This window comes from Hemiscyllium ocellatum, chromosome 5 (genome assembly GCF_020745735.1).
Source record: "Hemiscyllium ocellatum isolate sHemOce1 chromosome 5, sHemOce1.pat.X.cur, whole genome shotgun sequence".
NCBI lineage: Eukaryota > Metazoa > Chordata > Chondrichthyes > Orectolobiformes > Hemiscylliidae > Hemiscyllium > Hemiscyllium ocellatum.
The window spans coordinates 50,071,549-50,084,106 of record NC_083405.1 but is presented as its reverse complement, the minus strand read 5'-3'; the positions used below and the strand labels follow the sequence as shown (position 1 = coordinate 50,084,106).

General features: G+C 40.4%; 1 protein-coding gene across 1 annotated transcript in view; it reads right to left on the bottom strand.

The window, feature by feature from the left end:
- The window catches only part of vwde (von Willebrand factor D and EGF domains), a 298,923-nt gene that overhangs the window by 66,737 nt on the left and 219,628 nt on the right, over nt 1-12,558 (bottom strand). Inside the window, exons 12-15 of the mRNA XM_060825309.1 lie at nt 11,105-12,105; nt 10,531-10,667; nt 8,432-8,590; nt 1,297-1,398 (exon numbers count right to left, since the gene is read on the bottom strand). Coding sequence (XP_060681292.1) covers nt 1,297-1,398; nt 8,432-8,590; nt 10,531-10,667; nt 11,105-12,105 — 1,399 coding nt within the window. The remainder of the gene's footprint in view (nt 1-1,296; nt 1,399-8,431; nt 8,591-10,530; nt 10,668-11,104; nt 12,106-12,558) is intronic.

Here is a 12,558-nt window from a genome sequence, read left to right as displayed (position 1 = left end):
TATAAAGAACAGAGGCGCTATTTGAAGATGTACATGCCTTTTTTTTAAGGCCACAGATGTGTGCAGTTCTGGTCACACTATAAGAAGGATATGATTACACTGCAGAAGGTATAGAGGAGATTCATTAGGACATGCCTAGGATGGAGCATTTTAGTGATGATGAAAGGCTGGATAAGCGGAGGCTGTTTTATTTGAAGCAGAGAAGGTTAAGGGGGACTTGATTGAGGTGTATAAAATTATGACGGCATGTATAGGGTGAATAAAAATCAATTATCCCTTTAGTTGAAGAGTCAATAACGAAGGGGCCTAATTTTAAGGCGAAAGTCAGGAGGTTCGGAGGAGATTTGAAGAAAACTGTTTTCACCCAGATGATGATGGGGTCTGAAATAAACTGCCTGGGAAGGTAGTTAAGGCAAGAAATGTCGATTTAAAAAAATACTTGGATGAATATCATAACATTCAAACCTGTGGGGCTCATGCTGGAAAGTGGGACTAGTATTGATTCGGGTAGCTTTGGCAGTACAAACATGATGGGCTGTAGGGCCTCTTTTGCACTGAATGATTCTATGATTCCCATTTTCTTCAGAAAAATCTGGTGCCATGTCATATTCTTATCAGCCTCGAGTAATATTGCTATTTTTTAGATCCTATCTTTAATAACTAAGATTCCTTCATCTTTTTATTTTCTTTATAGCCATGGTTTACAATTTGATAACTTCACCAAATACTGTGAAACACTTAAGAGTACTTGGAATAATCCAACAGGCAGAAAGGGAAAGGTACATTTTACTCTGGAGTTCTGTTTCAAATTGTTTGTTGGAAGGTTGTGGTTTTGCTGAACATTATAATGTTGCACTGACCTCAAAGGAATAAACATTATGCACAGAAGTGTTCTCAGTGTGAAACTGGGGGCACTGGCTGATGATAACCTGGGGAGGGAGCGTTAGATCTGCTCATAGTCAATAACACTGATGGTGTTATTATCAAAGCAAAATCCAAACAATTGACTTTTCCCTCTCCTGGTGCCTACTCAGAAATTGCTAGATACATTAAATTCAACTTCACAATGTTTCTTGGTGGTATTTGAACTCTCAAATATCAGGGCCTCCTACCCAGTAGTATAAAACTACCCAGCTGTGCTCAAAAGACTGACAACAGTTAATGCAAAGGATGATCACTACCAGCTTGTGTTTTAATCAATCATGCATCAGCAAAAAACAGGCTCTTCAACCTCTTGCTGTTGCTGTGTAAAATAATGTTTTCAGGTCAGTAGCTGATCACAGTTTCTGATCTTACCTTTAAAGTGCAGAGTCCAGAGATTGGCACACATGTTTGACAAGCTCCGTCAAAGACTGTTAAAACCCGAGAGTTGCTATACATGTAACCATCATTTGAAATCTGTCAGAGGAAAAGAAATTATACTTCTATGGAATACAAATAGAACACATTATTTTATTTATGAATAATTTTATAATTTGACATTGTCATCAGTTCTATATATCATCTGTGCCCACATGCTGTGATCACACATTTATGGAACTAACTTTTATTTGTTCATAAGATGAAGGCATTGCTAGCAAAGCTAACATTTACTGAGCTGAAAATGTGTTGCTGGAAAGGCGCAGCAGGTCAGGCAGCATCCAAGGAGCAGGAGAATCGATGTTTCGGGCATGAGCCCTTCTTCAGGAGCCATTCCTGAAGAAGGGCTCATGACCGAAACGTCGATTCTCCTGCTCCTTGGATGCTGCCTGACCTGCTGCGCCTTTCCAGCAGCACATTTTCAGCTCTGATCTCCAGCATCTACAGTCCTCACTTTCTCCTAAAAGCTAACATTTATGCCCATTCCCAATTGCCCTCGGAAAGGTGGTCAGTCATCTTCTTAAATAACTTTAGCCTTTATTGGCAGACACACATTAGCATTTCCAGGAAAGGAGCACTTATTTTGACCCAGCCACTGTGAAGGAATGCGTTAAGAGTTCCAAGTCAGGATGAAGTGTGGCTTGGAGGAAGATTGCAAATGTCGATGTTCTCATGCATCTGCTGCCCTTGACTTTCTCAGTAGTAGAGGCCGGAGATTTAAAGGTTCTGTTGAAGTAGCTTTGGTGAGATGCTCCAGTGCATCTTGCTCTTACCATTGTACATTGTCAGTGGAGAGTGTAAATGTTTAAGTCAAACGCAGAGACTTGGGGGTTCAGGTGCATAGATCTTTAAAATGCCACAAACAGATGCATGAAATAGTGTCATAGAATCATAGAGATTTACAGCATGCAAACATCCCTTCAGTCCAACTTGTCCATGCTGACCAGAGTAAAAAGTGAGGTCTGCAGATGCTGGAGATCAGAGCTGAAAATGTGTTGCTGGTTAAAGCACAGCAGGTCAGGCAGCATCCAAGGAACAGGAAATTCGACGTTTTGGGCCAGAGCCCTTCATCAGGAATGAGGAGAGGGTGCCAGGCAGGCTAAGATAAAAGGTAGGGAGGAGGGTCTTGGGGGAGGGGCGATGGAGATGTGATAGGTGGAAGGAGGTCAAGGTGAGGGTGATAGGCTGGAGTGGGGTGGGGGCGGAGATGTCAGGAAGATGATTGCAGGTTAGGAGGGTGGTGCTGAGTTCGAGGGGACCGACTGAGACAAGGTGGGGGAAGGGGAAATGAGGAAACTGGAGAAATCTGAGTTCATCCCTTGTGGTTGGAGGGTTCCCAGGCGGAAGATGAGGCGCTCTTCCTCCAACCATCGTGTTGTTATGTTCTGCCGATGGAGGAGTCCAAGGACCTGCATGTCCTCGATGGAGTGGGAGGGAGAGTTAAAGTGTTGCGCCACGGGGTGGTTGGGTTGGTTGGTCCGGGCGTTCCTCGATGGAGTGGGAGGGAGAGTTAAAGTGTTGAGCCACGGGGTGGTTGGGTTGGTTGGTCCGGGCGTTCGCCCACACCTCCTCCCTTACTTCTCTCCAAGGCCCCAAGGGATCCTTCCATATCCGCCACAAATTCACCTGCACCTCCACACACATCATCTATTGCATCCGCTGCACCCGATGTAGCCTCCTCTATATTGGGGAGACAGGCTGCCTCCTTGCGGAACGCTTCAGGGAACACCTCTGGGACATCCGGACCAACCAACCCAACCACCCCGTGGCTTAACACTTTAACTCTCCCTCCCACTCCATCGAGGACTTGCAGGTCCTTGGACTCCTCCATCGGCAGAACATAACAACACGACGGTTGGAGGAAGAGCGCCTCATCTTCCGCATGGGAACCCTCCAACCACAAGGGATGAACTCAGATTTCTCCAGTTTCCTCATTTCCCCTTCCCCCACCTTGTCTCAGTCGGTTCCCTCGAACTCAGCACCGCCCTCCTAACCTGCAATCTTCTTCCTGACATCTCCGCCCCCACCCCACTCCAGCCTATCACCCTCACCTTAACCTCCTTCCACCTATCACATCTCCATCGCCCCTCCCCCAAGACCCTCCTCCCTACCTTTTATCTTAGCCTGCCTGGCACACTCTCCTCATTCCTGATGAAGTGCTCTGGCCCGAAATGTCGAATTTCCTGTTCCTTGGATGCTGCCTGACCTGCTGTGCTTTAACCAGCAACACATTTTCATGCTGACCAGAGATAAATAATCAAGAATGCTCGTGGAATGTTGGCTTTTAGACCTGGGGAACTGGAGTATACAGATGCATAGGTTATGCTGCAGCTATATAAAATCCTGCTTACCCACTTACTGAGAGCAGATATGGGCACTACACCTTTGGAAGGATATACTGGCCTTGGAGAGAGAGTACAACATAGGTTAACAAGAATGATACCTGGACTGAAGGAGTTAAGCTATTTGCCTGAATTAGGCCTGCTTTCTTTAGAATTTAGAAATTTAAATGGTAATCTGTACAAAGTAGTCAAGATCATAACAGGAAAATATTGAATATATAAACTGTTTCCACTGACTGGTGATTCTAGTACTTGAGCCATAGGCTGAGAATTAGGTCCAAACCATTTAGGAGAGAGGGTAGGAAGTATATCTACTTACAAAGGCCGAGGGTTTGGGATTTCTAATAATTCAGGAAGCCTGACTGAAAAGGGGTATCATTTCTTGTTGAACACCAAAATAGAGCCACTACTCGTGGCATACATAGGCTAGTCCCAGACTGGGGCAAACAGCTCTGGAGTCGCATCCCTCAGTCTGCTTTACTTAAAAGTATATTTTCTGATCGATCTGCTCAGTCCCCAGGTGGGACTTGAATCCAGACCCCCTAGATCAGAGGTGGGGACACTACCACTACATCACAAGAGGCCTTTAGGTACTTTTTAAAAACATATATATGGAAGGGCTATCACACACAATCAAATGGTTGTTCTTCTTATCACCAAAACCTTTTATTTGTTTTTAACTACTAACCATTACCAGAAAATCACCTGTGTAGAAGTTAGGTATGTACAAGTGAAACTCTTTACAGGCGATGCAAACCATCAAAGGTGAGGGAGAGTGGAAAAAGCTAGGTCTGCTTTTTATTTTCATATATTCAAAAGCACTCTTACACACAATTGAACACTTTTTTTTCCCCAATTACCAAATCACCATGACTTTTTTTTTTGTTTTTGACTGTTACCCACCAGCAGTAAACCACCCTTGTAGCTAACTGGGTATTTGCGTGCAAAGCCCCAGCAATACAAACCATCAAAAAAAAGTGAGGGTCAGGTAGGGAAAGTGGGAAGGGTCTAAGTGAAAATGGAGTTGGAGGGAAAAATAAAAGCACTATCCCCCCAAGGTGCCCAGCTCTCCCTAAGGACATTGGTGGATACCACGTGCTCGGCCTGCTTTATTCTTTTCGTTCTTTTGTTTAAATACCTGGACTTGCTCCTACACACAACTGAACGGTTTTCCAAAACCAAATCATTATGCTGATTTTTCCATTTACTATCACTTGTACAGCTAACTAATTATTTACATGCAAAACCCATTACAGACTGTGTAAACCGTCAAACATGAGGGAGGTGTAGGGAGAGCAGGAAGGGGGAGGTTTGCTTTATAATATTTTGTTTGAATTTGTTTCTATTTAACCCATTTTTCTAATTGCCCTATTCAGAGATATGATTGCACACCTCTGAGACACTACCACAGTGCCACAAGAACCCTCAGGTCTGCTTTTTGGACTATTGGACCAAACTTAATTGCAGGTTTTTTTTTCATGAATACAAATTTCATGATCTGCCCTGATGGGATTCAATCCCAGGTCTCCACAATATTAACCTGGGATGCTGGGTTACTGGCCCAATGACATACCACCATGATCCTCCCAGATCTGCTTTATTTTATTTTAATTCTTCATACCCAGAAGTGGTCTCACACACAATGGAGCAACTTTCAGACCACCAAATCACCACGATTTTTTCCGACTTTTTTTGAAACTGCTAACCACTACCAGTTAATCACCCCTGCAGCCATTGCCAGATCTGCTCTATCAAGGACTCAGGTGATGAGTTCCAACAGGCCATTGTCTGTTTCCAAGGCAAATCATGCTCAACAAGCTCCATGGGGAGGTTAATTAGTGATTCTCCTTGGGCAACAATGGAGTTATCACTGAACTCTCTTCCACAAAGGGCAATTGATGCTCGATTAGTTGTTAATTTTAAATCTGAGATAGATGCATTTGAGCAAAGGTTTTAAAGGATTTGTCCTAAAGGAAGGTAAATGACGTTAAACAACAGAGCAGCCATGATCTCATTGAATGACAGAACAGACTTGAGGGATTGAATGGTCTCTATGCTCCAGACCTACATGACGTGTTGCGTGTAATCCACCATCACAAGGAGCTGTGGTGGTCTGATATAGTGTTGGCAACATACTAGTTCAGGGATTGAAAAACCGAAAAGCAAAAAAGCACTGGAGCAGATGGAATCCTTTGTGAAATTCTTAAACACATCAATAGAACTTCATATCTCTCAACTGGACAATGGACAGTGCCAGGCAATCTCAGGGATTCTGTGATCCTAATGATATTGAAAAAAGGAGACAAGTTCAATGGTGGTAAAGACAGGGGAGTTTCTGAGATGTCTGCAAAATGGAGGATCTTTGCAAGGAAGCTCCAAAATCATCATCTCCCGGTGGTCAATCAGCTCCTTCAAGTTACAATACATCTATCTCCCCTTGAAAAGCAGCAATGAGCTCCACTGCATTGCAAATCAAAGAAAATTCAACAAACAGCACCAGTGTCATGGTCTTTCTCAACCACGGAAGTTTAGGGAATAATCCTTCTCAAATTTGGCTGCTCTCAAAACTGTCACCAAACCAGTTACTTCATGTTATCATGCAAGACATAACTTTCGCAAACAGACCTATCACAGACCCTTTCTCTGAAAACTCAAGGCAAACAAGGCTCTGTCACCACACTATCCTTTCTCTCTATCTTACTCACTCCAATTCTGCACTCCACCTATTAAATTTCCCAGCAGTATGGAGATCTACTAATAGAACAGATGGGAAACTGTCCCATTTATGTCATCAGCTATCAAAAATCAAGTTCACTGCAACTCCAGCCATTGAGCTTATATATATCCTTGACTTGTCTGTGTTTTTACACCAAAACCAGGCCGAAGGTCATTGTCAACTCTTTCAAAGAGTAAGAAAATGAGTTTTTCATTAACCTGCTGTTGAGGTGCTCTTCCAGCACAGCTCTTCCCATTGATGACCATGACTGGAAAAGGGAGATTATTTTTCATTCCTTGGGACCTTTCTCACAGTGGAGATGGGAACAGTCAATAACATTTATCCTCACCTCCAATGTGGCAGCTCAACCTTTGGTTGACTGAAGAAGAGAGTATTTGAAGACCAAAATTTCAAACAAACACCCAAATGAAGTTATGGTTTACTAGGTAGTAAACAGCTCCTATGTGCTTTAGAAGTGTGAAAAACATACTGAAGACATCGCAAAGCACTAGAGAAATAACACTCACTGCAACTTTTCAAGACCTTCCAAATCCAGGGACAAGAAAAGCAGTTCCACTTCAGCATCTGCTCCAAAACCAACATGTTTAGGACTGAAAGGTTACTTCCTCAAAAGCAGCTCATTTGGGCAGGACATTTTGTTTGTATGCCAACATTCCAGATTCCCAAAGTAACTGCTCTATTTAGAAATTGTCTATGGCAGGATAATACCCTTGGAGTACATTAGAATTGCATTAGGATGTCCCTAACGCATCCTGAAGTGGTGTCAAACATGTCTGCCACCTCTCGATGCACTTGGTTGTGAGAAAATAAATGGTGAAGTTTCAAGCAGGAAGGCATCAAATACATTGAAAAATTCATGCAGAGGTGACGTCAAGGCTTCATAGACTGCGCACAAGTTTACCTGTTCTTTCAAGCACCATCTGTCCTGATACGGCAGAGTTGGCAGAGTGTAAATTGGACATATTAGCCATCTCAGAGCCCAATCAGGAAGCAAATCATTCGTAATCCCGAGGGACTGCCAAAGAATAAGGTTACAAACATCTGCAGCCACAGGTCACTGTGGAGGACTTTTACTCCATGGCATGACAGCTTTGACCAATTCTTAAAAAAAATGTTTTAAAGGTGTAACAGAAGGGAACTAGAGATGGAGGCACCCTCTTTCTCCCATATCTGAAAAGACAATCTACAGTTCCTCCTGAATTGAAGGCCTTCCTGTTGGGCCTACAGTTTCAAAGAGCCCAGTCATTGTCCCTAATGAGATGGCAAGTGTAGTACAAAATTTAGTCATTCATATTTCAAATGCAGAGAAAACTATTGAGTTTAAATCTGACTTTTTTTTACATTAGATTACTTATAGTGTGGAAACAGGCCCTTCAGCCCAACAAGTCCACACCGACCTGCCAAGGCGCAACCCACCCAGATCCATTCTCCTATAATTACCCCTTCACCTAACACTACGGGCAATTTAGCATGGCCAATTCACCTAACCTGCACATTTTTGATTGTGGGAGGAAACTGGAGCACCCGGAGGAAACCCACGCAGACACAGGGAGAATGTGCAAACTCCACACAGAGAGTCGCCTGATCTGTTTGACATAAAAATAAGGGTACATACAAAATAATAATGAATATTATCAACAGAACTAAACTATTACTGTTCCGAGAGTAATATTTTTGGGCACCTGTGCTTGTTTCTATAGCACAACAGAAGATGAAAATCCTCAAATTTGAAGGACAAAGAAAAATTAGTCAAGTTAAAGTGGTAGAATAGTTAATATTTACAACTTTTCTTTTTAACTTAAGTCAAAATTAAAGATTGAAGAAAAAAAAGAGTTTCTGCATCTCACATACAAATGTGTTCAAACAAAAACCGTTGTTATGTAAGCTCCAATCTCCTGCAAATTGATAACTGCAGACTATGTTGTGAAATTGAGAGGACTCAGCTTCATCACACTGTTTCGCACACAGCATTTGTAAATTTAAAGTGTCACACCTTGATTTGCCATCTTGCTATTGGTTGGTCATCAATGAGGTCTATATTTTCAAATGATTGGCCAATCTCAGTTGGTATCTGGCAGTCCACAGCTTGTTTACTCAAAAATGTCGCCTTTGTCGACTGCGAAACAGTTGGAACCCATTCATCATTGACGTACTATGCTCGATTAGATAAAAGAAATCAAAATATGAATCATTAATTCTGACATAATTTTAAAAATCACAACACAGCTCATGCCAGCTAGCTCCTTAAGTTTCTATATACAGAGTCCCAATTTCATTTTCTTCACTTTGACCTAGATCATTCCATTTTTCTTTAAAGTGGTGGTAGGCTAATTAAGATTGGAAAGTGCCCATGCTCCAAATTTGAGATCTCATAACTGTTTGTATTTCAGTAATTGAAGGCTTAGACTCAACAATGTGAACAGATTCTGATTAGTACCAACTCTAAAGAAAGTGACAGTATTACAGCAATATCACATGCAAAACCATAGACGAAAAGGCCTTCTTTGGGAATTATGAAGTATTATCTTCCCAATTAGATTTGTCTCTTGTAATAGTCATTGTCTCTTTAAGTGCTTCGATCAAAAAATTGTAATTGCATCTGGTGCTACTTTGGAAATTAAAATTAAGTTTAGCTAATTTGTACATTAATTTTAATTTGATTTTTGAAATAAAGTTACTTGTAATTGGAGTTAATTTTATGCACTTGAAAAATAAATTAATAATGATAAATTAATTTTCTTTGATTTGATAGACAAAAACTAATAAAATATATACAAAATTGCTATACATTCTATCTTGTTATGTATCTACATATATGATATGGTTCTGGTGTTATGAAGTAAAATCAAATAACTTCAATAAGCACTTGAGGTTAATGAAATCTTGAAATTTTATATGTTCACCAATATACCGTCAAGTGACCTTTAAAAGAATTGACTTTCTGCATTACACAGATACACAAATATACACGTGAAAGTAAAAAGTCATTGTCTCAGAGCTGGGTGAACAGCAAGTTTGTGGCTTTCTAGTGTTGTCATTCTCATGAAAATGACAGAACTCAGCCATAAGTTGACTAATGGCAGTAAAGGATACCACTGGCAACTTGTTTGCCTGTGAGCAAGTGAACTGGGAACAGAGCAGAGTTAATGGATCCTTGAGCAAGTCAATTCTTTCAAAGTTAACTTTCTTTGTTATCTATAACTACATTAGTTCAAGGAGGTGTAACTCTACAATTCTTTGCACTGGGCTTCAAGAAGGCAGAGATATACAGTAATACCCTCTGACTTGTGTTGACTTGAAGGATTTTAGACAAAGTTTATATCAAGAATTTCAATGGGTTTTGCAGCTTGTTGAGGTCTGCTGAGGTCAATGTGTTGGATCAAATCCAAGACAACAATAAGTGTCTGTTTGTGGCTGTCATGTCCTGAACTCTAAAGTTCAGCAGCGTTGATCAGTTAAGGGGTGAAAACTTCAGCTTTTTGATCCACCAAAATTCCTAGTTACTTAAAGACAACTAAGACAGCTGAATGAGTGAAAAAACCCCAGCAGGTCTTGCAGCATTTGTCAGATAGAAACAGAGATAGCATTTCAAGATCTTCATTTCTGAAGAAGTCATACCTGACTAGAAATGTTAGCTTTGTTCCTCTTTCCACAGATGCTGTCAGACCTGCTGAGTTTCTCCAGTAATTTCTGTTTATTTCAGATTTCTAACAACCACAGAATTTTGCCTTGGTTAACTGAAACTGTGATGTCAGAATACTATCATTTCCATTATATAAAGTTAAATACATAGCAAAACAGACATCTACAATGAAAGTTTAAACTGGGATAAAACATGGGAATTGTTCTGTTTCAATGGCTACAATATAATGTACAATATTCAAAGACTGAGCCAAATTTGGCAAGTTGCTGTTTTTTAAACAAATAGTATGCTCATGTCATTCCAGGCATTCTACTTTTTTAAATATCATAGAAACATCTCACATTCAACTTAGAACTGCCTGCAAAATTTTATGTTAAAAGATGTTTAACAAAGCAGCCCAGTGTACTTCTTACGACTGAGTAAAGACTTAATCCCGTAACTTTACTTACTTGCAGCTTGATGATTTCACACGTTAAACTTGCAGACTCCGTGAACCACTGGCCAAAGACCCTCACAGAGGTACAGTCAAACTGCCGAACATCACACAATCCAGAATTCTCCAACTCTGTGATTTCAGGAAGCTGATCTTCGATGTTAATATCATAAAATGCAAATCAAATTGTACTCTATGCAAAATTTGAAACTTGCAAAACCAAACATTTTGTTGGATGTAAGCCATTTCCAAACTGCGAATGTACTGAATGTTTTTTCTTCAAGTACACACATATTTTATTCCTATTTTTCATTATTAGCAAAGTGAGAGGTGGGAAACAGAGAGAAAGGAATGGGTGTCATGACAATATGCAATTTATAACTGGTTTGCTCTCCCCACTTGGCCAGATACCTCCTCTTTGCTCAGTATCTCCCCATACTATACTATTCTATTCACCAACAACAGAACCTGCAACCTCAAGGATTTACTCTATTTGTTAACAATTCCACAAAACCTCAACAGATTTGCTATATATTGCAAATGTAATTGAAAACTTTGATAAATTTAGATTTTTTCCTCACAATACTTACCAACTAAAACACTGCAATCATAGCTGCTGAAACCTGAAAAACAGGCACAACCCCACTCAGTACATTCACCATTGGCACTGCAAGAATTGGGACACCTTAGTGCTGACAAAATATCCTGAGGTACACTGGAGAAGTCACCATTACCACTTCCACGATGGATACCATCTTCCAGAAGTTTCCTCTCACATTCATTCTCTAACAAACTTAGACCTCCGCTTGCCCAACTGAGGTCACCTTTAAGTTGAAGATCCAAGATACAGATATCTATTACATCAATTAATCGTTGTCCCAGTAACTCTCCACAGGCTCGGCCAATACTGGAGTTCGTTACAGTTTGCTGGCATAAATCAAAAGCCATAGCTTCTGTCAGTCCTGAAGGTGTAGGCCAAGTAGGCAAGACCTCTTGATGAAGTTCAGAAGCATGATCCTCAGGAAAGAAGTAACTAAATCCCTCCAAGTCTGTCTGAGTAAGACTTTGAAAAGGGACTGTTGGCAAGTATTCATAATAATGCTGCCGCTTCCATCTCCTATTATTAAGATGCCTTTTTTGATGGTGGCTGATGTCTTTACGTTTGTTCCTTCTAGCGTGTTCCCTTGATAGCGCTTGTTTTCTCAGCATGATGTTCCCTCTGGGACGTACATATGACACCCTTGCAAAATGAATGGTTTGATTTAATTTACTCAGACTTGCGTAGTGTACATCTTTTAAAGCAGCAATTGTAGGTTTGTTTCGAACGTTGCGTCTGCTGATTCCTCGAACCAGTTCAACAGTGCTGATGTACTCTGCTGTGACATCAAGTACTGGTATCAAATTGGAAAATCTCACATTTTCACTGCTTGGGCAGGCTGAAGGAACTCCAGATTGAGGAAAAAAGTCAAGTTTATTTGCAGACTGTTGCAGCACAACTGAATCAATATTGCAACTACAGTAACGTCTTCTTTTGGCATTGACAGGTAAGGGTGGTGATGTTTTATCAAATAGACTCTTTCCAGGCAGTATTCTGTAAAAATACAATCAGAAAGAACATTACACATTGTTCACAGATCTGGCACATTGACTGGCTAGTTCTATTGGTTCACATTTTAGTTAACTGAAGGATATGTTCAAAGATATATTACTTTTATTTATGGTATTCCGTTCTCATGTACATTTTTCTTAAAATGCCCATTTTTGATTATACAGTTGTATAAAATACTGAAACAACCAAATAAAAAGTTTAATCATAACTGCTTTTGCAAGTTCAATGAGTTTTATATATGTCAAATTTATATAAAACTCATTTTTATAACAACCTCTCATTTCAGTTAACATACCTTTTGACAATAAGAATAATTGACATTGCAAAATCATAATTGTGGAATTATCTAATTAGAATGAAAATTGGGGTACTATAATAGCCAAGCATTGCACTCCGTTAGATTAGCAACCTGACTGACACATCATCTTGAGTTAA